Source organism: Podarcis pityusensis (assembly GCF_964106645.2).
Source record: "Podarcis pityusensis genome assembly, chromosome: 3".
In the NCBI taxonomy this organism is placed as follows: domain Eukaryota; kingdom Metazoa; phylum Chordata; class Lepidosauria; order Squamata; family Lacertidae; genus Podarcis; species Podarcis pityusensis.
In genome coordinates, this window is record NC_138026.1 from 98,405,551 (window position 1) to 98,432,237 (window position 26,687).

Sequence of the window (26,687 nt, forward strand, 5' to 3'; positions counted from 1 at the left end):
TTAGGATCATAAATCGTCTGTCGTCACGATCTCAATTGTGCAAGGCGAAAAAGTCCAATGGCTTTGTCTTGCACAAATAGTTTTCTATCCTCTGGTCCTCTTTGTTTACTCCCACATTTCATGGTTGATGCTATGTCTGCAGCAATGATCTTTGCCAACGGTTTCAGGATATTTCCTTCCTTCCTCACTGCAATCTCAACTGTTGTGACAGTTTTAACCTTCTGCTTTAGTACCATGCCATGGTATAGCTTTAACAAAATGGTTGTTCCTAGTGCCCTTCTTCCACCCCAGTGCTAAAATTTAGATTGAGAGGTTCTTGGAGATTTACACTTGTTTGTTATTTTGTTGGTTTATGGAATTCTCAAGTTACATATACCAAACTGTACTTTTCTGCATTTCATTTCTTTCTGACTTCACTGTTTGCAGTCCATCTCCCCACAGGAAAATGAATATATGCTAATCAGGAAAACATTTCATTGGGTGGACCATAGACTGCAAAACATACGATATAATACATTTGATATATAATACTGCATACAATGTGCAGTAAGTCTCCAATGTTTATGCTCACTTATTGAGCTGCATAAATAATCATTTTTATCAAGAGCACGCAAACTTCAATTTTGTATCCCAGTTATGTGGGTTTCACCCAATGCATGCAGGAGACAGTCACCACACATGTGCAATCTGAAAGCACAGAGGGGTGGGAATCCATTTTTGCTTTCAGCACGCGAATGAACTATGAAAACAAAATGGAAATGATGTCCAGGTTAAGCAGAGCCAGAAAACCTCACATTTTAAGCTGAATCTAGCACAGTGCAGGCAGTATCTCCACATAGATACTGTTGTGTTTTCTTTGAAGCAGAAACTCTGTTAGGAAGGAGGGTGGGATTACCTGAGTGCTTGCCAGTAAGTTGCTATTTTTACCGTACAGCTGTGTAAACTGCCTGAAATCTCTCTCACACTTCTTAATCGTGTCTGCTAGCTGCTGTATTTTTCTCTCTTTGTGTTCAAGATTGTTATAAAGGTCAGAGATCTACAAAATAAAATGCGAAGTTGTAAATTTAATGTTTTATTTTTAAAAAGACACAAAAACTGATGAAAAAACTGAATTATGAAACAAGGGTTAAATCCAGCTAATGCTCAAAGTAGACCCATGTTAGTCATGTCTAACTCAGAACAGAGCTAACACTGAATACAACCCAGAGGGTTTGCTCAGCTGTTAAGAGATGGACAAGCTAATAGCCCAAGGATAATTCCCACAATCACTTTCGACTGGGTCAGTTTTTATCTTGTGATCCACACAGACCCAACAACCAAGTATGGTAGCCCACCAGAGGCTTAACAATCTCTCTGTTTTTGTCCACTGCCTAGGACTATGACAGATTGATTTTGCCTCAGCTGCAACAAAACATGTCTGTCCTGCATCGGTTTCTACAGCCACAGCAGGCACAGTAACTCTCCCATAGTTTGACTTCACCCACGAAGGCGCACTCCTCCATTGTCTCCCAAGGTAGACACATGCCAACAAGGACACCTAGGAAAGTTTATAGTGTGTACAATTCCCTCCACCCCCCACTGATGCATGCTATACACATCAATAGCAACAGAAAAAATGGTAGCCAACAATCAAAACCCATTGTTTCTAGGGTGTGATTTAAATATGCATCAATGAGTACCATGCTGCTAGATTCAGAAGGTTTTTCTTTCATAAGTAAAGTGACACCTAACCTCACAGTGACTTTCTGTAGAACACACACTCACGCACACACTCAACAGTTTTAGCATGGCATGAGGAACTGAAACATGCTTTCCTCTTTTCAAGCCGACTTTCTAAAGTTCATCATATTCAAATGAAGGATCACCACACATTATAAATGTTGGAAGGTACCAAATGGCCCCTAACACATAAACACCCTTCAGAGAACAATAAGGGTGCCAAAAGCACTGCAGAAATAACCTGAAGCAGATACATGGAAGATTAGTGTTACTACTTGCCCTTTCTTCATACAAAAGCTTTCACTGTACCCAGACCTTAACGTAATAACAACAATACTGCAATCATATGGAAATGCAAAGGGAAGGGGCCTTCAAAGGGGGAGAAGGGTACTTTTTGCATGTAACAATAAAAAAAGATAACTGTCAACCTACAGATTCTTAATTAGCAACATTTTCCCCCCCAGGGCTCCAGACTTCTGTCTGCATATATACTTTCGACCAAACCTCATCCTTCCTTCTAGTTTGCTACATGAAAAAGTACTTGAGGCAAATTACCTTCTTGCTAATTTGCATACTCCCTTCTGCAAAGTGCTACTGTGAATCTGTAATGAGGGTATGTAAAAGTGGCGTGGATGTGTGGTTCCCTGCCCCCAACTAGCTACTGTGTGTGTGGACAATTGTCTCCAGTAAAGATCTCACAAGCAGTAGTAATTTCTCCAAAATTAGCAAATTGCACAAGTACATGTGTAAGACACTTGTGGAACTAAGGGAAGTTTAGCCTCTTTTGAACCTCTTTGAATTTTTAGAACTGTCGCTTGTTTCCACTTAGAAGCTGAAGGGTTTGGGAGGAAATGCCATACTATACCTGATCTTCCAGCTTTGAGTTCTTATCTAAGATCTGAAGCATATGTTCTCTCAAGTACATATTCTCATGTTCTGAAAGTTTTCCTCTTTTAATCTAAAATGAGAATATAAACATGTAGTGAGAACAAAGCTAACCTGACACATTATAAACTAAACAGATTTAAAATCATTCTAAAGCAAAAAAAATCAAAACAAAACAAAACGTAACAAGGGGAAAATCTCAGCAGGGATATTCTGAAAAAATTAAACCAGAGGAACAAAAAAAGAAGGATGAAGCAGAAAGAGACATTGGTTAGCTAGTGCCCTTTTATGCTTTGGAGAATTAGCATCTACTGTAGGACCATGGATGATTGCATTACAATACCTTTGTAGAACAGCCATACTTTTTATAAGGACAATCAATTTTCACCTCTGGACATATTACGACATGCTCTTCTACCTGCAAATATTAACAAGTTTTAAACGACACATTAATTATAGGTGAAGAAGGTTTGTGCGTTATGACCTTTATTTCCTACAAAAGAAGTACAAAAAGGAACTAGATTACATTCTCTGCATCGTCACCAAATCTAGTCATGGACAATGACAATAACAAAGCAGTCCACAGATGCTACTTTGTGCTCTTACATTATCCATGGATGGCAATGTCACATAATTACTAACACAAAGAAGGGCGGCAACTCGTACTGCCACATGCAGAGGCTAGCAACAACTAGGGACTATTTTGCTCTTCTCTCAACAACACTTGCAATGAAATGAAAATAACATTGTACCTCTTTTGTCAGAATTATCTGTGGGCAGCCATGAGGACAAATCAAGGGATAATCGGGACAATCTGTTCTCTCGTGAGTCTGAAAACACATTGGGAAATCTGTTATTCAAGAGAAATGAAGAGGTTGGTTCTACTTAACACAAACCCAAAAGGCAGAAGCAATCATGTTGACCATCCACTAGGAAACGACAGTGCAAGTCCAACTGAAATGAACAATAGTGCTTTTTCAAGCACTCCTGCGCACTTTCCATCACTCCAAGGGTGGGGGGGGGGGGAAGAGGAGGAATGCACAATGCTCCAGTCGATTGTGGTTTTCATATATAAGGTAGGCATTTCTAACCTGCTGCATATTACAGACTTATTGTCATTACATCCCTCCCCGATTTTTATTTATTTATTTACTGCTTCTCATCTCTCTCTCTCTTCTACAGTGGAATAAAAAGTAAATGGCCCATGTCTAGAAATATGCACAGACAATTCAGTCTGAGCTTATTGGCCTGCAACCAACACACCACAGCAGCCTGGGACTTGGCATGCTACACTTAACACAGATATAACAGAGAAACAGAAGTGCATGTTATCATCGTAGTTTAAGCTCTTCAAGGCTGTGACAGAAAGAAGAGGGAGAGCTATATATATATATATATATATATATATATATATATATACACACACACACACACTATATATATATATATATATATACACACACACACACACACACACACACGAGATTGCTCATATATAGAGAGAGGGAAGAGTCACATTTAGGGTTTTCCACCGTGTTTTGGAGACATTTTTACTAACATTTTACCTTTAAATCAATTGAAGTCACAGGCTGTTTGCAGTACTGGCACAGTTCCTTCCGATAGCTGCACTGCAAACCTAGGTGTTCTTGCAAATCCTTCCGAATAACTTTTTCACAACATCCTTCATTAGTGCACTGCACGCTTTCGAACAAACACTGTTGCAGGTGATCCTGTAAAGCAGAACCATGTACTACCATATATACCTGCATCATTAACATCACCATAGTATGTACAGGAGGCACATAAAACATGTCGCATTTTGGGATCTGCAAGGAAGGTCAGATGTCTCTCTAAAAACCCCATAGTCAACAACATTGTGCCTATATTCTGTTGGTTTCTTGCACCTGTGGGTGCACAATCATGGGGTAATGCAGTGAGCCACAGCTTCTCAATAAAGCATTTGTTGTGGGGACAGTCACATCTCTCTCTTCCTCCATAAGCCTCTGCCTTTTCCTTTCCCATTGCCATGCACAAATCCTTCTTCTTCTTCTGTTGTTGTTGGTTTCAGAGTCCTGCTTCCTTCTACTATGCCCTTTTAAAATGTGAGGGGTTTTTTTGGGGGGGGGGTTATTGGGTTGTTGTTTTTATTTTGATTATGTATTTTGTGGTTTTATATTTTGATTTTATTCTGTGAACCGCCCTGAGACCTCCGGGTATATTCTAATTCTAATAATAATAATAACAACAGGAAAAGCTGGGGTAGAGCACCCGTCTTGTATACAGAAGGTCCCGAGTTCAATCCCTGGCGTTTCCTGGTTGGGCTGGGAGGAACCCCTGTCTGAAACCCTGGAGAGCTGCTGCCAGCCAGAGTGGACAGTACTGAGCTACATGGACCAATGGACTGACTCAATATAAGGCAGCTTCTGATGTATTCGTCTAATTAATTTCCTCCTTCTTCTCCCCCTGTGCTGTCCCCAAATCTGCCCCAGAGGGTTACTGTTCCATTATTCTACAGACTGTATTATTCTATATCCATTATTCTAAGTTGAGATTCCTATATTGCAGGGGGCTGGACTAGATGACTCTCAGCGTCCCTTCCATCTCTGCCTACAAAACATTTGCCTTAAGACCACACCGGTTTCTACCTAGGCATGTTCCTAGGCTTTTACACTCTGCTGTAAAGAAGCCCCCCCCCCCCCACTTTTAGATGCCCCAAATGCCAATATAAAGCACGTCTGGCACAATTAAGACAAGTTTATTTTCTGTTCTTCCCTTTTGAGAAGAACACACAAATTTAATGCACAAATGGATAAAATGGTGTGTGTGTGTGTGCGTGTGTACCATGTACAGCACCTTGAGCATCTTGGGGTGTGTGGGAAGGTGGCTTATAAATGAAATAAATACCGTATTTTTCGCTCTATAGGACGCACCGGACCATAGAAGGGGGAGAACAGGGGAAAAGAAATTCTCCCCCTCTCTGCTCAGCGCCCCTTCAGCGAAGCGGCAGGAGAAATGGAGCCCCTTCCATTCCTCCTCCCGCTTCACTGAAGGGGCGCTACGCAGAGGGAAAACTGTGCAGCGCCTCTCCAGCGAAGCGAAGCCTGGAGAGCAAGAGTGATCAGTGTGCACCAACCCCTCTCGCTCTCCAGGCTTCAGGCGGCCATCCGCAAGCCTTCGGAGCGCGGCGGGAACTCCTGCTGCGCTCCGAAGGCTTGCAGATAGCTGCCTGAAGCCCCCGGAGCGCAGCGGGAGTTCCCTGCACTCCGGGGGCTTCAAGGGCTTCAGCAAAAGCATTGCGAAGCCTCCGGAACGTGGGAGGAGCTCTCCCTCTGCGCTTCGGAGGCTTCGCGTTGCTATCGCTGAAGCCAAGGAGCCTGCATTCGCTCCCTAGGACGCACACACATTTCCCCTTCATTTTTGGAGGGGAAAAAGTGCGTCCTATAGAGCGAAAAATATGGTAAGCTGTGGGTGGAAAAGCTAAATTACTAGCATCCAATGTTCTTGCTCACTGCTGCCTGATTTATAAATCCATGTGCATAACATCAAGTGGTAAGATCACAGAAGCTGCACTATTCACCTTGAATTTGCAGGGATTGGATGGGAAGAATACAGATGCTTCATGCTCCCCCACCCACCCTCCTATGCCCTCAGTACACATTTGGCAGGGTCAAAGCCAACGGCCTGCCTTTTTTCCACAACCACAGGAGATCTATTTAACAGGGAGAGAGAGAAAAAAACTGAGGTACCAGTGAGTAAAACAAGTAGTTTAAGAGCAATGCAATATCAAGTCTTTTATTTGCAGTGCGTTCCCACCCACACAGGCTGACGCTTCTCATACTCATAATGGGAAAATATATATTATGTTTAAAAAAGTATATTAAAAAAGAAAAGGGGGGGGAGTAGCTTTAGTAATAAGTGCAGTTGCTTCATGAAGGCAGAAAGACATAAAAACTTGGCTCAATTGATATTAAGAGTTGAGGAATGCAAACCTGATATCGCCCCAGAGACGTTTTCGCATTACAGGCTGGTGAATTTCTGCAAAACACTTGCAAATTGAGAACTTCCCTTTTACAGCAATTGTCTTTGAAAACCTAAATAAAAAGAGTATAAAAACTTATTTCAAAGCACACGCAGAAGGTCCATAATTCACTATAATCTTTTAAAACTTAATGAAAAGCCAGTCTTGCTACAGAGGAAATTACCGTATTTTTCGCTCTATAACACGCACCCGACCATAACACGCATGTAGTTTTTAGAGGAGGAAAATCCTTAGGCATCCCACCCGTAGGCATTCCCTCCATAACACGCACAGACATTTCCCCTTACTTTCTAGGAGGAAAAAAGTGAGTGTTATGGTGCAACAAATACGGTATGTGATAAACAAGTTTCCAGTGTTGAAGTTTGGGGAGTGAGGTTAATGCTAGTTTCAAATGCTTGAAGGGTCTAGAGGAGAGAGAGTAACTAGGCATCAGATGAGCATAAATTATATCAAACAAACCCCTTGAACAGGAAGGATTACGCTGGTGAAGAAATCTCAGCTCTCCTCCTCCCAACACACAGAATATCCACCTCAAGTTCCATACACAGCTCCATCTTCTCTGTTATTCAGGTTTGTTGTCTTTGAGTTCTCTCCAACCTGCAACTGCCCTATTGTGGAGGTGGGTCAGAGACAGCAGCCTTCCGTTACTCAGACCCCACAATTGGCAGGGGAGGCCTTTTTGGGGGTGCCGTCGGAGGTCAGATGCTGCTGACCTGTGACAGGGCCATTTCAGTGTCAGTTTCCCATTTGTAGAATTGCCCTCCCTGTTCAGGTGCGCTTCTCTCCCCGACTGTTGACTTAGGAGAAGTTTTTAAAACGTTCCTATTTACCCAGGCACCCGTCAATCCTGAAAATCGCTGGTTTCCAGAATGTTTTAAGCCGACTTCAAAATTTATGATTACTGATGTGTTTGCTACCATGGATAAAGGGCAGGAAATAAACTGAACGAACAGATAATTTTTCCACCCCTGCAGTAGTTGCAGTTTTATTTTCTGGGCATGAGGTCAAAGTGGTGGCTTTGAGCTACAAACCCTAAATGGCTTAAGATAGTATCTATTTTACAGGAAATGCCTCACCTCACAATACAGATCAGGATCATAAAGATCAGCCCAAAGGCTCTTGACTGTGTTAGTATGATGTGAAATCTTAACAGGAAGGGCTGGTAGGAAGCCATAAACTTGCTTCACAATTGTAAAACTCACTTTCCCCTAAAAACAGGAGTAGGAGGGGAAATAGATCTGGCCATTCTTGAGAGTTCTGGATTTCCAAGTTTGTTCTTCATGTTTTGATGATTAAAATTATTTAAACATTCTGGTATAAAAATCTCATTGGGCTCCAAACTTGAATAGGTTCTTCACGTACATTCAAATAATACTGCACACAAAACTGTTGAATCGATTGACTCCCCGCACCCTCCAAAGAATGTAAACATAAATTATTTTCTTACTTCATGTAGTTTTATTACTTCTTTGTCCACAGGACAGGTGGGTACAGCATTCAGTTCTCTAAAGAGATCAGAGGTTATATTTGGTTTTTTTTAAAATCTGCTCTGGGGAAAGGATCAAAATTATATGCCTATTATAGCTGGCCCATTAAATTCCAGTTTTATCTGAACAAAAGAATTTTTTTTAAAATCCCTCTTCTTGCTGCATATTAGACCGGTGCCGATTTCAGCATACCCTTTTCTCAAAAATGTCCTCCTCACCCATTTTAAATGATTCTAGAGTCTGTTGGCTACACTCGCAGCACCTCTTTAAATTGGAGTCCCACTGTCATGTTACCATACAGAGAGCTAAAGGGAAATTGCAAGAGGAAATTAAATTAACAAAGCCGGCAACCTAACAAGCAGTTTAACTGAGCATTAAGTAATAACCGTCACATAAATTGAGAGCACATAAAAATGCTAAGAACTGTTCAGAAGAGGAAAAACTGAATAAAAATCAACATAGTGTCAAAGCAGTCATGTTAAACAGGGGTGGGGAGCCCGTGGTTCTCTTGATGTTGCTGGATTCTCAACAACCCTAGCCAGCATGGGCAGTGGTCAGGAATGATGGGAATTGTAGGAGAACAACATATGGAAGGCTGTAGGCTCCCCACCCAGTGTTAAACTATGTTATAGATCAGATATAAACAAAGGAAACTAGTGAGTCATTAAGCAAGGGCTGCTTCTTATTTATTTCATTTAAACCTGCCCTACACCACGCTAGTGATCCCAGGGCATGGTACATCAATTATTACTTTCTCATCAATAAGTCTTAAAACCCACACAACACAATCCTATGCATATTTATTTAGTGCTCAGAGGTTCTTACTTCCATGTAAATGTGCACAGTCGCGCAGCATTAGGCTGCCATCCCATACCCCGTTACCTTGGGAGTAAGCTTAATGGAAACAAATGGGAATTACTTCCAAGTAGACAAGCATATGATCGAACGGTTAAGTGACACTTTAGAAATTACAGCGTTTCAATTTCACTCTAGAAAGTAACTGTGCAGGCATTTTAGAAAGGAAGGAACCAGTATGACTCTGAAGTGAAACTTAGGTGAATCAAAAGGGTACTTTTACAAGACAGAGTTAAAGTTTCGTTTTTAAATTTTTCTACATCTCTTCTCTACGGCAAAGTCACACCAAGTCTGTAGCACTTTAATATTACTGCTATAATTTTTCAGGCGTTGGAAAGAGGGACTTCCCAGAAAGAAAAACCCACCAGCTTGGGAAGCTGCAATAATAAGCCTTATTTAAGATCACAACGCATCTAACATATGGACATGAACCAGACAAAAGTGTATCCAATCCCCATTCATTTTACTGAGGAGCGAAGTATGTGTTTAAAGGGCCTCCAATGAAGTTAATGGGATTTCAGAATGTTTTAATATTGAACTGCTCATGCCTCAGATGTCCACAAAATTTTTTAAAAGTTGCGCTGGGAAAATGTGTTGACTAAAGCAAGAGGAAAACTAACACACCTTAGGATTATAGTAACGTGCTGTTCACATTGCTTGTGGAGTTGCAGGAATAATTAGGCTTGGCTGGGGTCCTCATTTGGCCCACAAATCTGTTTCCCCAAGCCACATCTATCAGCCCACACCCAACATAATGCTGGGATCCAATTCGCTTAGGAATTCCTGAGTGTAGGAATTCCTGACATTATGGTGCTGTCAGGTGACTGACAGGTGGGCAGCACTACTCACCTGGCAAAATGGTCTCCCAAAATGGGATCCTGTTCCCCAGCCCTCACACAAACACAATTTCCATAGTTTTCAGGGATGGAAAGGGAGGGTTTGGATCTGAATGTAAGAGAAGGAAGGGACATTTCTTACCTCAGAGAGACTATGCAACGCTGGCAAAATCTGTGCCCACATCCCGTCTGGTGAGGATTGTGAAGGACCAGGTGGCAATAGGCACATTTGTATCGTTCTTCTACGATTTCCACAAACTGATAGTCGGCATTAGGCTCAAAGTCTAAGGAAATGGCACTGGTAGAATTCTGCCGAATGTAGAGATTTGCTAAGTTGGCTGCAAGGTCTTCAGCGGCCATGGGCATAGAGCTACAAACACAAGAATGAAGAGAGTGATGCTAGCTGAGAACCTATCATTATACTTTCCTCACATCTCAAGAGTATCAGGCTTGGAGCTACAAACAGCTCAATATGTACAGTCATGAGGGGAAAGGAAGCACACCCTCTTTGATTTCTGTGGTTCTTAATTATTGCCGATATTTGAATGGGTCTAAACTAATTTATTCTACCAGGGTGTATGTTTTACAGTATCACTCAGACATTAGCAGGGTGTGTGTGTGTGTGTGTGTGTATACACGCACATTTTCTTCAGTTTGTGTTCAAAGGACACAGAGTTCAAACGTGTGAGACAGGAAGCAAATGCTCTATGCTTATACTTTTATACGTTTCCTGCCTCAAACCCAAGTCCTAACATATGGCATTTAACTTTCCACACGCAAGTGGTTCTTAAAACCCACCCCACACATACTGTTCTACATCACTATCTTCTTAAAATGTCATTCAACACTGACAGGGACTGGGCACCTCAGAGATGAGATTTGAATGGGACAGCACAGCTCATGCTCTCAGCTTCTACATTAGCTGGGTTGTAGCTTGTCGGTGTTCCTTAATGAGATTTCCTCATTTAGGGGAAAGGAAGCAAGTCCAATGGAAGAGCATCTGTTTTGCACACAGGCGGTCCTGAGAACCATCTCCAGCATCTATAGGTAGGGTTGGAGATTTCCTCTCTGCCCGGAGAGTCACTAGTCTGCATATGTAAACTGAGCACGGAATCTATGATTCTATGAGATGGACCAACAGACTGACTCAGTGTAACACAGCTTCCTATGCTCCTACTTGAAGAAATACCGTATTTTTCGCTCTATAAGACGCACCAGACCACAAGACACACCTAGTTTTTGGAGGAGGAAAAGAAGAAAAAAATATTCTGAATCTCAGAAGCTAGAACAGCAAGAGGGATTGCTGCTTTCACTGCGCAGCGATCCCTCTTGCTGTTCTGGCTTCTGGGATAGCTGCGCAGCCTGCATTCGCTCCATAAGACGCACACACATTTCTCCTTATTTTTTAAGAGGGAAAAAGTGAGTCTTATAGAGCAAAAAATACGGTATAAGGCTGGAAGGGAGTAAGGGACTTTTTCCCTTCAGCAACTAGCAAGCTGACTCCCAAGTAACTCAAATCCCAGACCACTCCTCCTCCTTGCTTTTTCTGCCTGAAGGAAATGAACAGGGATTTTCCTTTGCAAAAATCCATCACAGGCTAATAGACACCTTCAGAAACTAACAACAAAAAGCCTAAACGTGCTACCAAATTACTCCAGAGAAGTAGCATGGTAGCCTGTGTGTTCAGGTCAACTAAGAAACATTTTATGCTACAAATCAGGTGCAGTTGTGTTTTGGGGTTCGATGGACAGCTTGCCAAGCTTTAGGTACTTGATTGGTTGAGGTTGCTAAATAAACCTGCAGAGAAAAACATTTGCTGCAGTTCAGTTTATACGCTAAATGCCTTTGATTAGCCTTTGCACAGCCCAGGAAGCTAAAAACACCCATAATGTGATCACTATTGCAAAATAAACCACACAGCACTAGACCTACAAACAAAAGTAAAGCTTTTTTTAAAGGGCAAATTTAAATTCTCTTTTTTTTAAGGGTTGAGGAACACTGCTAATTATTCCTTTGAATGCCTCATTAAAAATCCAGAGTCTAATTACCTTTCCCCAATATGAATTAAAAGAAACTGCTGTAGGGACACTGCATATTAAGAATGCTTCATGTTTAAAGCACTGCATTGTTTTAACATGATTATGGCTAAATTCAAAACGTGCATTTTTACACAAGCTAAAAAGGAACAAAGAATATAATGTACAGCATTTGCTTTGGCTTTATTGTTTTTTCCCCAGCACTCCCTAATTTGCTGCTGTTTTTCTAATGGTTAATACCAATTAGTGCTTCTTTCTTCTTTTCTGCTCCCCATGTCTGTGATTTCCATATTGTAACAAACAAGATGCGTGTTATTTACAAAAACAGCAGAAGTGGTTCTTGAGTTCTTGCATATTTATAGACATTAGAGACATGGAAATCAAGAGCTCCGCAGCTCCTAAAAAGGAGCTTCATGTTGGAGCTACATTTTTAAATTAATGATGGTATTAAGTATTCCCATAAGGGTTGTGCACAGAGTTTAAGATGAGAGAGCATACCAACATAAGAAAACATTTTCTTGCTCCAATTACTGCACAGTTCTTGTTTTCTTTTATGTAAGGACTTCTCTGTTTTTGGTATTTCAGTTTTTGTTTCCCTTTGTTATATATATATATATAAAAAACCTTTTATAGAAATGCAAGGAACTTGCACTTAATTGGGAGTTGAACATATACAGCATTCAGAAACTTACCATATAATCATATGCACGTTTACTCAAAAGTCAACCCCAGTGTGCTTACGGGGGTTTTCTTCCAGGTAAGTGTGAACAGTCTGAAATTCTGTGGTGCCTTGCATAACAGCTGAACACACTGAAGATATTTAGGAATGACTCATTCTTGGAAATGTCAAAACTGTTAAGAAACTTGCACAGGCAGAATGCTGAAATTTGGTGTGCCTTTATTCTAAAATAACTTGATTGCTGAGAATCTGAAAACAGGATATTTTTGTCTTTTATGTGAATTCTACTTTGTCAAAAAGGGACAGCACAGAGAAAGCGAAACGTGTGGATGACTGGAAGGGTGAGAGCGTTCCTTCCTACACAACTCAAGGGTGGTACAAAGATATAGGGATGCGGGTGGCGCTGTGGTCTAAACCACTGAGCCTCTTGGGTGACAGAGTGAACTTGAAAGCACGCCAGTGCAAGTAGATAAATAGGTACCGCTGCGGTGAGAAGGTAAACGCCATTTCCGTGCGCTCTGGCTTCTGTCACTGTGTTCCATTGCACCAGAAGCGGTTTAGTCCTGCTGGCCACGTGACCAAGAAAGCTGTCTGTGGACAAATGCCGGCTCCCTCGGCCTGAAAGCAAGATGAGTGCCGCAACCCCATAGTCACCTTTGACTGGACTTAACCGTCCATGAGTCCTTTACCTTTACCTTTTTTTTTTTACAAAGATATGAAAGAGAAATTTGCAGTGGCAGCCCTGAACATATTCAAGCTGGCAGAATATAAACTGGGTTTACTATCCTAAGTAAAGGTTTGGACTAACTAATGAAAACCAGGGGACTACGTCTTCATTGCCAATAATTATATATTTGACACAAATCAAAATTAGCACCTAGTGTACCACTAATCCAGCAAACAGTGATTTGGCAAAGCTGTCATATGAGCAATCTGACATGCATTTGAATTGCACCTCAGTGCGTGGTGTCATGCATGCAATTGCCCCTTCTACTGCAGGCCAGGTATATCAGGAAAAAGTGTTTTTGTTAATGGGAATCCACATGTTTCTCTGTTGGCTTTAGAGTTATTCTCTAAGTAGGGTAAGAGGACAAGCCTGTAAGTAAGTTCCTACATTGAGGTGCTATGATACTTCTTGTAAAGGAGACATTGCATTATTGTATTAAATTGTGTGGGGGTTTTTTTATTTAAAAAAGTAACCAACAATTATTTGATTTGTTTGCCACTTTTGTATTATTCTCAGTTACATAACAGTGGTCGTCATTACACTGATTTTAAAATGAATAAATTAATAATCCACTTTCCCCATGAACTCAGAGTAGTAAATAGCAAGTGCAAAGCAGTAAGGCTACTTGCAGAATTAAAAAATAAAAATAAAGTTCAAGAAAAGCACCATTAAAAAGTTAGAACGAAAAGATGACGATGGCATGAGAATTCAGAAAAGGTGGACTTGTGCAAAAGTTTGTATTGCTTTAGCAAGCCTCCAAGGTCAGGCTTGAATTTTTGTACTAAGCATTTAAAGGTAAAGGGACCCCTGACCATTAGGTCCAGTTGCGGCCGACTCTGGGGTTGCGGTGCCCATCTCGCTCTATTGGCCAAGGGAGCCAGCATACAGCTTCCGGGTCATGTGGCCAGCATGACTTAAGCCGCTTCTGGTGAACCAGAGCAGCACACAGAAACACCATTTACCTTCCCGCCGGAGTGGTACCTATTTATCTACTTGGCCTCTGAAGACTAAGCATCTAGGCAGGCCCAAAAGAAAATTTGTTTCTGCAAGTCAATCTGCCAAGAACCTTTTCCTTCCAGGTTCAAAGGTTTCCCTAGTATTCCTTGTTTTCAAAAGGCACCTCTAGTCTCTCTCCTCATATTTTAGGGCAAGCTGCTATAGTGAACAGTGGTCACCATAACTATCAGATAAATCCATCCTTGCCCCTGCTCTTTTCTTTTCTGACAATGGAGATCTCAGGAAGTTTTGACCACTGCTGGGCTGGATTTATGGAAGAGGCTAGATAGGTCCCATGATCCTTTTTTGCACCATCTGGGGGAGGGAGGGTCGGCGTCGAGAGAGATCATTTTCATAATACAGCAGTAGTGCAGTCTTATCAATTTCCTCCTAAATATCTCTTTTCAGCAGCCTGGCCTAGACCCTGCAATTCTCATAATATGTTGCTGGTTTGCCGATGATGCTGGCATTGAAGACAAAAGCTTTAAGTGATTCACCAAGGCACACAGCAATTTCCAAGAGGTCCACGGGGAGAAAAAGATTGAGAACTGCTGTCCCAGTCAATTTCACCCACAGCGAAGCACTTTATGGGAAACCTTTTTTAAAAATTCATATCTAGGCACACTGCCAATAAATGTCTCCTCTTCTGAGAAGAGCCCCAGGGAAAGCCCCAGGGATTAAACAGGGTCTGGGTCCAATAAATCTGGACAAATGAGAAACAGGTAGTAATCATTTAAGTTGTTTACCTTTCAATGTATCCTACTGCTATCACTGCCTTGCAGACTTTAATCAAAGGAAATAGGAAGGAAACAGACAAGACTTGGTTTGCACACAGTGTGCTGCATCAGTAAGGACGGAGATGGAAATGATTACTGGCACAGATGTGAAATCAAGAACATGTGGATTTCTGAACAACCGTCAGGTGCGAATTACAAAAATAGTATTCAACAATAGTCTTTGTTTATAAAGAATGACAAAGGCACACAATCAGCCTGAAAGGGATAATGGAGACCCCAATATCATGGTATGAAGTCTAGAGAGAATGGTGTTTTAACTTTGTAAGAAGTCAAAAAGTAAATGTAGCATTCAAGTAGGAGGGCACTTAAGCAGCGTAGTTTAAAAATGTTATTGATCAATACAGTGTAAGAGTACTACTAGGCTGGTAGGGTCTACTTAACAAGGTATAAGACCTGTGTTCAAAACCCCCTATGCTATCTCTCACTCAGAGTTTTGAATATCAGTATCCCCCCATCTTTAAAACTTTAGGAAAGCTACTGAGGTGTTTAAAATCAAACAAACTTTCATTTAAGCTTTTAATTTGCACATTTGTCTCCCTTTGCAGATTGCTTGGTGCTTCCATTCTGCATCTTAAATAGGTTTTAATCGTATTTCTCCCTTTGTAGGCAAGCTGCAAGAAGATTGCATAAAAGCACACACCAATTTGATATACAGAACTGCATGTACTCATCTAGCATCCTGACCAAGTATAAACAATTAAAGATGGCTCTTTACCAAGGAAGCCATAAAAATTTGTCAAATATTTTCCAGACTGTAGAAGCATATTGTGCATTTCTAAAAAGGGCTTTCAATTGGATGACTCCATGCTCTGGTGTTATGAGAGGGCGACTTCCTCCTACTCGTTTTCTCCACACCATGTGTATAATTTCCCACATCTCTAACATATCCCCCTGTCCTCCCCCCAAAAGCTCCAGACATGGTAACCTTCCCTCATAGGAGAGTTGTCCTTTTCTGCATTTTCCCCAGCTCCACAATATCTTTTTATAGGTATGGCAGCTGTAAATGAACACAGCATCCCAAGTCAGGACAAGCCATAGACTTGTATAGCCGAATTATGATACTAGCTGTTTATTTTCAGCCCATTTCCTAATCTCTTAACTTTTTCACAGGGCTGCACACGGGGTTGACAGGTTCATTCTTCATACTTCGGCGTACTTAACCCTGTCTCCTCCTCCTAGACCAGGAGTATGCAACCTAAGGCCCGGGGGCCGGATCTGGCCCAATCGCCTTCTCAATCCAGCCCATGGATGGTCCGGGAATCAGCGTGTTTTTACATGAGCAGAATGTCCTTTTATTTAAAATGCATCTCTATGTTATTTGTGGGGCAAAGGAATTCGTTCACCCCCCCCCCCCAAAATATATAGTCTGGCCCACCACATGGTCTCAGGGACAGTGGACCGGCCCATGGCTGAAAAAGGTTGCTGACCCCTGTCCTAGACACACCTTCCTATGTTGCTCCTGCTCTGTTCACCTGACAAGCAAACCAGAAGGGAGACAGACAGACCCCAGACAAAATCCTCATGCAAAGGAGAAGGCTGTGAAGACTAGCTAAGCCAGACAGGTGAATTATTATTAATATTTAATGGGTTTATGTAACGCCCTATACTTGGAGGTCTCAGGGCAGTTCACAGAAATCACTTTCCTATTGGCAGAAAGCTCTAATCTCGATCATTCTGATTCGCTTTACTTTACCTCAAATGAACCCATGGTTGTAATAAATGGATACCAAGATGAGTAAGCTCAAAGAACAAGAAAACCAATTCTGAGTGCACTGAAGTCCGGTTTGATTTCCATGTGAGCAATACAAGCACAGGTGTTACACACACACCCACACCCAGGTTGCTACTGTGTATACACACACACGACACTAGGAAATAATTCATTCAGTTCAAACTTGGAAATGGCAGAAGAGTGCTGGAGAGTCCTGACGGAGCCCTATGAGGATGTCAGTGAAGGCAGAGAGGACTTGAAGAGACTGGAGGCACAGCGGGGCCTTGTTTAGGCTGCCTCTCTGCTTAACAGCTGACGTGCATGGTAGCACAGCAACAGCCGCTTTTCCAAGTGTCCTCCTACCTGCCCCAGAGGTTCAATTCTAGTTAGGGGAATTTTTGGATACAATATTTTTGGTTCAGATTGTAGGGAGAGCGGCAGAGGTAGCATTTAAAGGATGTTCAGAGAGTGCTCGCTACTTGTGCAATTTTTGCTTATGTGCATGGGCACCCAGAACGTGTCCCCCACATAAGTTTTTTTGGGGGGGGGGGCGGGAACCTGTACACACTTAGTTTGAGCTGGATTAAGCCTGTATTTATGGTGGAAAGATAAAGGAAAAGAGGAACCCTCTACAGGAGAGCTTATATCCTGGAAAACTCTGCATATATGTTAGATCTAAAGCCATTCTATAAGAAAAACCATGAGCTTGAAGATGTGTGCTCTTGAAATATAATCTGGCAATCTACAGGCATTATATTACAAAACTGAGTTAATATATTTTAGTAATATTCAGAGTAGACTCACTGAGAGCAATTGACTTGTTGATTCATTTCAGCAGGCCTGCTCCCAGTCTGACTAACACCAAATATCACACATTGTTCCTGAGTAATGGTTAAGCATCCTAAAAAATCCGAACCTGTTCACACATTACTTTTTGCCTTATTTAACTATCACACCCTGAACTGTGAGCACCTGTAACATCCTAAATCAATCAATATCAGGTCTTTTTTCCAGCCGGAACTAGCCGGAACTCAGTTCTGGCACCTCTCAAGTGGGCGCCATTGCCATTCTAAGAGAACGAGGGAGGTGTTTATGGTGAGCTCCGGGCCTCTTTTTCTAGAAAAATAATACTGATGAATATGACTAAAGGCTATTAAAACACTGGAAAGCAGAAATCAGTCAACCATGCCCCTAGAATGTTTCATACTAAAGACGTTTGAAACAATGCATTTCCCCCCTTTCCTATTCTTGATCAGGAACAATACATCTTTAGTTATTCCCTTCAGGGGTTCGATAGGTACTCACAGTTCTTCCTACAATGAACACAGTTTCCTCTAAAAGACTTACTTGATTCTTTTTTATTCTCTCAAGATTACTCCATTTCATACAATGGTTTTAGTCACAGCACCATAATCATGAGTCTTTATGTTGGTTAAAAAAAAAAGCTGTAAAAGAAACCCTGAAAGACACCCACCTGTAAAGGAACAGTGGAACAGTTCCTGTTTATTACACCTTGGTCAACTACAAGCCATCCATTACTGCTTCATTACTGACTTTCTTCAGAAGTTCGTTTTTAAAATGAACCCACACCCCCAGTTTAGAAGTATTGCTATTTTCAGTTTGTCAGTCGGTGGGCAGGGGGAGGAAAACATCAGAATGAGGCACATAAAATGATGCCATTAGCTTAAGTCTCAAATGTTACTACTAGATGCATCAAACATTAAAATATATTAAAAGGTTAGGAGTACCCCAATTGTTGCTTATCTCCTGTATACCTTTATTCTGTTGTTTCATATGAATCTCCCCCCCCCCCCCATTTTTCATTACGGTTTTCACAATACAATAAAACAGTATCTAGAACAAACATAATCAAAAAGATGAAAAAGACAGAAGAAAAGAAAGAAAACAGAGAGAGATAAGAAACATTAAAAGTAACACCAATAATAATAGTAATACAGTGGTACCTCGGGTTACATATGCTTCAAGACGCTTCAGTTCAGGATGAGAACAGAAATCGTGCTCCGGCGGCGCGGCAGCAGCAGGAGGCCCCATTCAGGTTAAGAACAGTTTCAGGTTAAGAATGGACCTCCAGAACAAATTAAGTACTTAACCTGAGGTACCACTGTTTGGGGTTGCGACGCTCATCTCGCTTTCAGGCCGAGGGAGCCGGTATTAGCCCATAGACAGCTTTCCGGCTCATGTGGCCAGCATGACTAAACCACTTCTAGTGCAACGGAACATCGTGACGGAAACCAGAGCGCACGGAAACGCCGTTTACCTTCCTGCCACAGCAGTACCTATTTACCTAATTGCACTGGCATGCTTTCAAACAGCTAGGTTGGCAGGCCCTGGGACAGAGCAACGGTTTAGACCACAGCACCACCAGCGTCAGTAAAGCATATAGCCCTCTGTCCTAGCTTTCCCCTTAATCTTCAATCCACATACAGTGGAACCTTGGTTAACTTAATTTGTTCTGGAGGTCCGTTCTTAACCTGAAACTGTTCTTAACCTGAGGTACCACTTTAGCCTCCCGCTGCCACAGTCGTGCGATTTATGTTCTCATCCTGAAGCAAAGTTCTTAACCCGAGGTACTATTCCTGGGTTAGTGGAGTCTGTAAACTGAAGCGTCTGTAACCCGAGGTACCATTGTAGTCTTCCCAGCTTCCCCTTCCTTAGCCTCACACCTTGAGGAAAACCTACTCTGGCCTGTCTCTCACTCAGGTCCCTCTTTATCACCTCTCTTATGTAGCTTCATTTAATTTATATGAATCTCAACTCTATGTGCCCTATGTGTTTTGAGGTTTTCACTATTTTACAGTAATAAGTGGGTAGAGGTCATGACCAAAATAAGCACACAAGCATTATCTTTAAGGTTCTTACTTGATGATCAAGCTTCTCCTACTACTTGGTATGACGGTGTCAATTATCTCAGGCTCACCCACAGGCTTCATTTACAGTTATCTGCTCAGTCCATAAGTGTTAAGCAAGCCGTATTTGTTTCAGCGATACTTACTTCCAAAGCACGCATGTTCAGGATTTCAGCTCAAAGCTCTATTGCTTCAAGAAACAGTACCAATTACATCACAAAAATACCACCCGTGTACATTTATTGTCTCTCTGACTTCTTTAAATACAAGAGAAGGCAGAGAGAAAATATTTTTTCTCCATTATTTCTTGATTTTAATGACCCTCCCACCAGATTTTGGATCTAGGTTCCTGTAAACTCATCACTTTATCTTAAGCATTTCATACAAGAGATTGGTATTACACAATTTTCTTTTTTAAAATGCTCATCTTGGAAACATTTTATTTACACATACTTCTCTAGTCTTTATTAGAAGAAGAATGTATTCTATGAAAATGAGTAAACCTGACTGAAGCAGAGGAAGGCACATGTTTCAATAAACAGTAAATTAGTAATGATGTGGTAAAAGTAATAAAATGCAAAGCTGCAAATGGCAGACAATGTGTAGCAGAATTTACATATTGGACTAAATCTTATGATTCCCCAAACTGTATAGCAATGCAGATGTTTCACTCACCAATATCTAGGACACTGAAGTAGTTATTAAATGAAAATTTAATACAGGATGGAAGCACACAAAAAAGTCAACTATGTTCTCAAGCAGCTGACAATTGAATTATACTGAGCACTGTTTTCTATATGGTGAAAAGTGGTAAAAGGTAAAAAGATAAAGGTAAAGGAATCCTGGATGGTTAAGTCCAGTCAAAGGCGACTATGGGGTTATGGCGCTCATCTCGCTTTCAGGCTGAGGGAGCCGGTGTTTGTCCACAGACAGCTTTCCGGGTCATGTGGCCAGCATGACTAAACCGCTTCTGGCGCAACGGAACACCGGGACGGAAACCAGAGTACACGGAAACGCCGTTTACCTTCCTGCCGCAGCGGTACCTATTTATCTACTTGCACTGTTGTGCTTTCAAACTGCTAGGTTGGCAGGAGCTGGGACAGAGCAATGGGAGCTCACCCCGTCGCGGGATTCGAACTGCCAACCTTCTGACCAGCAAGCCCAAGAGGCTCAGCAGTTTAGACCACAGCGCCACCCGCCCCCTCTTAAAAAAATAATAATTTGCATTTCCATCTCACCTTTCTCTCCAAGGAGCTTTGTGAGTTAGCTTAGTCGGAGAGGCAGTGTCTGGCCCAAGGTCACCCACTGAGCTTAATGGCCAAGTGGGGATTTGAACCCCGTCCCTCACAGGTTCTAGCCCGGCACTCTAACTATTACACGACACTGGATGCCTCACTAGAGTCCGGAAGCTCTCATCTAACCTGCAACGCCTCACCCCATGAGAGCCACGATCTGCTACTAAGATTACAGACTTTCATTTACCAATGTAGGAGAAAACAACTCAAAGCAAGAGCAGGAAATAGCTTTTTATTGAAACCCTTTAAAGAGCTCCAATGCATTTTGAGCTGCAAACAGCTCCTTATTTGAGGGAGGAGGGTAATGACACACTGAATTTATTTGACTGATAGTGAGCTCCATTTATAGAGTCTGTTTACCAAAAGTAGATGTATATATAGCCTTTTCCTACACGAAGTAACATTGCTGCCCAGGGATTCAGAGTGTGTGAACTGCTGGTACTCAGGGGACCTTATTTCCCCATCTCAGTGTGCTAACTCCAAACCCTCATATCTATATACAGTACCACAAGAATCATGATTTGATAAAGAAAATTACAGATTTTCCATTACAGCATGATCTATTCTGGACTTGCTTTATTTACAGCTTATGCTTTCCCAAAGTAGATGAATTCCTTCATGTACCCTTCTGTCATCAAAAGTGAATACTGATTCTTGTCTCCTGGAAAAAATGCAAGTGCTAACCACAGACAGAGACAGCCAATGGCCATAAAGTCTTTAATATTTCCTGAATGACTATAATCCAGTACAAATACCATATTTAGGTGTACACAAAACACAGCAACCTAATGGTTTCAGAGATTTCCCCCCATCGACAACATGAGCCTGATTTGCCAAGAAACATTCACAGCAGATGTCGTTGGCTTCTTGCTCTCTGGGGTTTTTTAATTGATGCCACTGGTCCTATTCCCTTTGAATCTCACAAAGCCCCATTTGCAATATTCAGTAAATCACAGTGCATTTGGATTTGAAAAAGGAAAAAAAAAATGCAGCATGTGAATTGCACAGACCTTATAACATGATCCAGAAGATTGTGCTAGTTTGAATGTTCGGCTTGATATATAAATAACAGCTTGCCTCAATGCATTTTTCATTTATGTTATTTTATACACTGAGGTGGGCCCTTTTCAACAAAACCAAGGTTAGGGCTGCAGCTCTGTGCCCATTTACAGGGCCTCAGCAAGCCCCAGGGACTTACTACATATATAGTAGGATTGCACTGTGATATTTTAACATTGTTGAGCCCACTGAGAAACGAGTCTACAAAAGCTAAAAAGATAAAGTTATTCCAAGTCCTCCTGCCTACTAGCACAATGCCATCTTTCCCATGATTTCCTGCATCACCGGGAGAGAACTCATCATACAAGCCTATTCACCACACAGATGACATTTCACTTTCATAAAGCAATTACTGCCATGTGGAGAAGCAGGACAAGAGCAGATTCTCTCAGAGCCCAAGAACTCCAACCTCAGGTGTACAAAGCAACAACAAACGACACAAATGGCTCCACAGAGATTATACAGAGAAATCAAATCTCTGCATAGGGTTCTAGAACACTATTTTAATCTGTCTATGGGCCACCTCACCATATAAAGGGTTATTCCTTTACTGCAATCTGATATATTCAGTTTGCTGAGGATCAGTCCCACTAAACTCCGGACTTGCTTCTGAGGAGACATGTACAGAATTCCACTGTGCAGCCCAGACTTCTCTCACGGACATGGTGGATAAAGATGGTGACTTTTTATCTCCCTTTCTTTTAAGAAAAGCCTCCAAACTTCCTAAAGTGCTTTTGTTCCTTGAGCACGGTGCCTTCACACCCACCATTTTGAGGAACTGTCAGGTTCCCTTGCACAGAAAAAGAGGGACAGTGCAAACAATCGCCTGTGTCAGAAACAAGTTTATTTAACCGTTTCTGGCCCAGACCAAAATCTAAGTTCACTTACCCGGGAGGAGGTACCACTGAGCCTAAAGGGCTTTTACTTCTGAGTCAGATTTGAGGGAATAACCCAAGTTCTATAGGGCTTGCTTCTACCTAAACATACAAAATTAGCTATGCCACATAGCTGTAAACCTTCCCTTTTTTTGGTGGGGAATTCTCTTATTCCAGCACCGTTAGATATCCCGTAGACTGTCCCCGGGACAGGTGAGGCTGCTGATCCCTTATTTTCAAATCTGAAAGTTGACAGCTATGTATTGACATGAACGCTGTAAAGCATTCACAGCAAACTGACACTAGCTCATCCGGCAGCAACAGAACACTAAATTAAAAGGCAAGCCATATAGCTGGGTAACAATACCCATTCCCGACCATTCTCTAATTACAGCACCACCCTGACTCACCTGGGGCGCCCCCTCTCAGGTCCTCGTCTGGGGGGCTTCAAAGGCCACACAAGCTCCCGCCCGCTTTCCGTCCCTCCACCGCAACCTCCCCGCGCCTCTCGAGAGAAACCCAAGATTGAGGCACTTACTCACGCAGCGCTCCGGATGCGCCCAAGCAGCTGTTCTAGTCGACTCCAAGCAAGCCAATAGCAACGGAGGAAAGGCTGAGCTCCGTCTCAGGAGCACGTGGGGAGCAAACCCGGCGGGCCGGGAGGGGCGCGGGGCTGACGTAGGCGCCCACGCGGGGCCGGCCCTACCACTGGGTGGAGCCAGGCAGCGCCCTCAGGGCGGGGCTTTTGCGCGTGTGGGTCGCCGCCTGCATATCCTTTATTTTGTCCCGCCCAGGAAGAACCACTCCCCTCTCCTGCCGGAATGCCTGGGGCAGCTTTTGTTAGAGGGCGACTGCCTTCGGGTGCGAGTGGTGGGCGGGGTACACGTGTCCCGGCCCTTCGCACGTTCCTCGCATGCCCGGCTGTTCTTTTGTTCTCCTCCCTACACGCGCGGGGTGCCTTCAGTGGACAAAGGCGAACGAGCGCGCGAGCTCCAGCCAACCCGCCCGCCTCCCTTCCCCGCCCGTGTTTACTCGGAAGTAAGTGCCATTAAGTTGCACGGCGCTTACTCCCCGGCTGGACTCGCCTCCTCGCCGCCCTCCGACTTACCGGGGCGGCTGGCCAAGGCAGCTGCGCGCGCGTCTCCGCCCAGTTCCCGGGGAGCAGAGCCCCTTCCTCCCGCAGCCCGGCCGGCCGGGCGGAGGGAACTTTTTCCTGCTGCCGAGCCGCTTGGGAGACGGAGGTGCATGGAAAGGCCTCGCGGTTTCCCGAGACGAGAGCAGGCCTCCCCTTTCCCCGCCAGCCGCCCCCTCTCGCGCTTCCTCGCCGGGGCTTTCAGTTTCATGGCAACTGAACGAGTCACGCTGCCTTCTGGGAAGAGGAGCGGGGTAGAGTGGAAGGGGCTTTCCCAAGGTAGGCTCCCCCAAAGTGGCGACACAGCCTGGAAACCGAATCTGCTCTGTTCTGTGCTTCTGGATCTTCTCTCAAGCCAGCGCGCTTAGATTTCCAGGGCGATTTGGATGCACTTTCTTCCCGAGTGTGCCTCTTGAGGAACCGGGGATGGGAATCCCGAGGGAGGAAAACACACCGCGCTCTTGCGCTCGCGTCCTGCTTGCGAGTTGCTCCTTTGCATCAGTTGGGACGCCGGGAGAACACAGCGCTGCACTGGCCGGGCCTTCTGAGCCAGCAGAATATAAAGCATATAGCAATGCACGTTTAAATAGGAACCGACGCACTCGGACTCTGCGATCATCATCGGAGGCCCTTCTTGGTGCGCCTCGTCCACCAGTTGTCCAGAGGGTGGCAGCACGGAAAAAGGGCCTTTTTGGCGTTGGCTCCAGCTTGTGGACCGCTCTCCCTTGACAATGCCTGATTTAAGGGATGCAAAACAACAACAAAACCCCTATTTATACATACGCATTTACATTTAAACCCATATTTGCTGAGAAGATTCATTAAAAAGTAACGAATTATTGTGAAAATAATAAATATTCAGGGTGGGGACCTTGTTCAGGGTGGCATGTTGCCAAAGTCTGCCCCTGCCCAGCTTACCTGGCACCTTCATTATGTTATATTTAGGCACCAGGCAAAAACATCTTCTCCCAGGCCTTTAGTTAATTATTTTTTTTTTTTAAAGCAATTTATTAGGTTTTACAATAAAAATAAACATAATAAGCAATATAACATTGATCTTAACATATTTTCACATTTTCTTTGGACTTCCTCACATCTCCCGCTCCCACTTTCATCGTTGTAACATTTTGTCAGCAATTTATCATCTTATTTAAATTCTTATATCCCTTCTATATTTCATAATCTTATAATTCTCAGAAGGAGCTAAATTTCACAGTCTTACTTATTTTCTTAAAAACTTCTAAGTTTAGTGGTGCTCAGTTATTTTGATCTAGCATCTTATTTAGCATTCACTCAAATTACAATACTTTTGTAAATAGTTCTTAAATTTCTTCCAGTCCTCCTCAATCCTCTCTTCTCCCAGGTCACGGATTCTGCCGGTCATTTCAGCCAGTTCCATGTAGTCTATCAGTTGTATCTGCCATTCTTCCAGTGTGGGTAGATCTTGAGTTTTCCAATGTTTTGCGAGAAGTATCCTTGCTGCTGTTGTTGCATACATAAAAAATGTCTGGTCCTTCTTTGCCACCCCTTGGCCGACAATACCCAAAAGGAAAGCCTCTGGTTTCTTAGTGAAGGTATATTTAAATACCTTTTTCAGTTCATTATAAATCATTTCCCAGAACGCCTTCACTTTAGGGCAAGTCCACCAGAGGTGGAAGAACGTTCCCTCACACTCTTTGCATTTCCAACACTTATTATCAGACAGGTGGTAAATTTTGGCAAGTTTGACTGGGGTCATATACCATCTATAAATCATTTTCATTACATTTTCTTTCAGAGCGTTACATGCAGTAAATTTCAATCCATTACTCCACAACCTCTCCCAGTCCTCAAACATAATATTGTGCCCAATGTCCTGTGCCCACCTTATCATAGCCGATTTAACCGTTTCGTCTTGTGTATCCATTTCAACAGCAAGTTATACATCCTTGAAAGTACCTTAATCTTTGGTTCTAACAATTCTGTTTCTAATTTCGATTTCTCCACCTGGAACCCTAGTTTCTTATCATTTTTAAAAACTTCTTTAATCTGAGCGTAATGTAACCAATCTCGCACTTTGTCTTTCATTTTCTCCAAACTCTGCAATTTCCAATTGTCTCCATCCTTTTCTAGTATTTCCCAATATTTTGGCCATTTAGCTTCCATATTGGGTCTTTTTCGGGCCTTGGCTTCCAAAGGTGAAAGCCACCTTGGTGTTTTATTTTCCAGCAAGTCTTTATATTTTGTCCAGACATTAAACAATGATTTTCTGACAATATGGTTCTTAAAGGCCTTATTTGCTTTAACCTTGTCGTACCATAAATATGCATGCCATCCAAAGGCATTGTTAAACCCTTCCAAATCTAACACATCAGTGTCTTCAAGAAGTAGCCAGTCTTTTAGCCAGCAGAACGCTGCGGCTTCATAATACAACTTTAAGTCTGGCAGGGCAAAGCCCCCTCTTTGTTTTGCATCGGTTAAAATCTTAAACTTAATTCTGGGCTTTTTGCCCTGCCAGACAAACTTAGAAATGTCTCTCTGCCACCTCTGGAAGCACTCCGTTTTGTCCAAAACCTGAAGTGTTTGAAATAAAAACAACATCCTTGGCAATACATTCATCTTGATAGCAGCAATTCGGCCTAACAAAGAAAGTTTCAATTTTGACCAACTATCTAAGTCTCTCTTAATTTCTGTCCAGCATTTTTCATAATTG

General features: G+C 42.6%; 1 protein-coding gene across 4 annotated transcripts in view; it reads right to left on the reverse strand.

Moving 5' to 3' along the window:
* Positions 1-26,687, reverse strand: part of TRAF5 (TNF receptor associated factor 5) — a 37,029-nt gene that overhangs the window by 3,973 nt on the left and 6,369 nt on the right. The window contains exons 2-10 of one of the 4 annotated variants that reach the window (XM_081000538.1): positions 23,972-24,969; positions 9,964-10,191; positions 8,091-8,148; positions 6,594-6,695; positions 4,170-4,334; positions 3,357-3,434; positions 2,948-3,022; positions 2,585-2,677; positions 896-1,036 (exon numbers count right to left, since the gene is read on the reverse strand). In XM_081000538.1, the coding sequence (XP_080856664.1) occupies positions 896-1,036; positions 2,585-2,677; positions 2,948-3,022; positions 3,357-3,434; positions 4,170-4,334; positions 6,594-6,695; positions 8,091-8,148; positions 9,964-10,187 (936 nt within the window). In that variant the 5' untranslated portion in view covers positions 10,188-10,191; positions 23,972-24,969. Of the gene's footprint in view, positions 1-895; positions 1,037-2,584; positions 2,678-2,947; positions 3,023-3,356; positions 3,435-4,169; positions 4,335-6,593; positions 6,696-8,090; positions 8,149-9,963; positions 10,192-12,549; positions 12,576-23,273; positions 23,378-23,401; positions 23,532-23,971; positions 24,970-26,687 lie in introns of those variants that run through there. The other 3 variants (XM_081000539.1, XM_081000537.1, XM_081000536.1) reach the window with 3 other exon arrangements.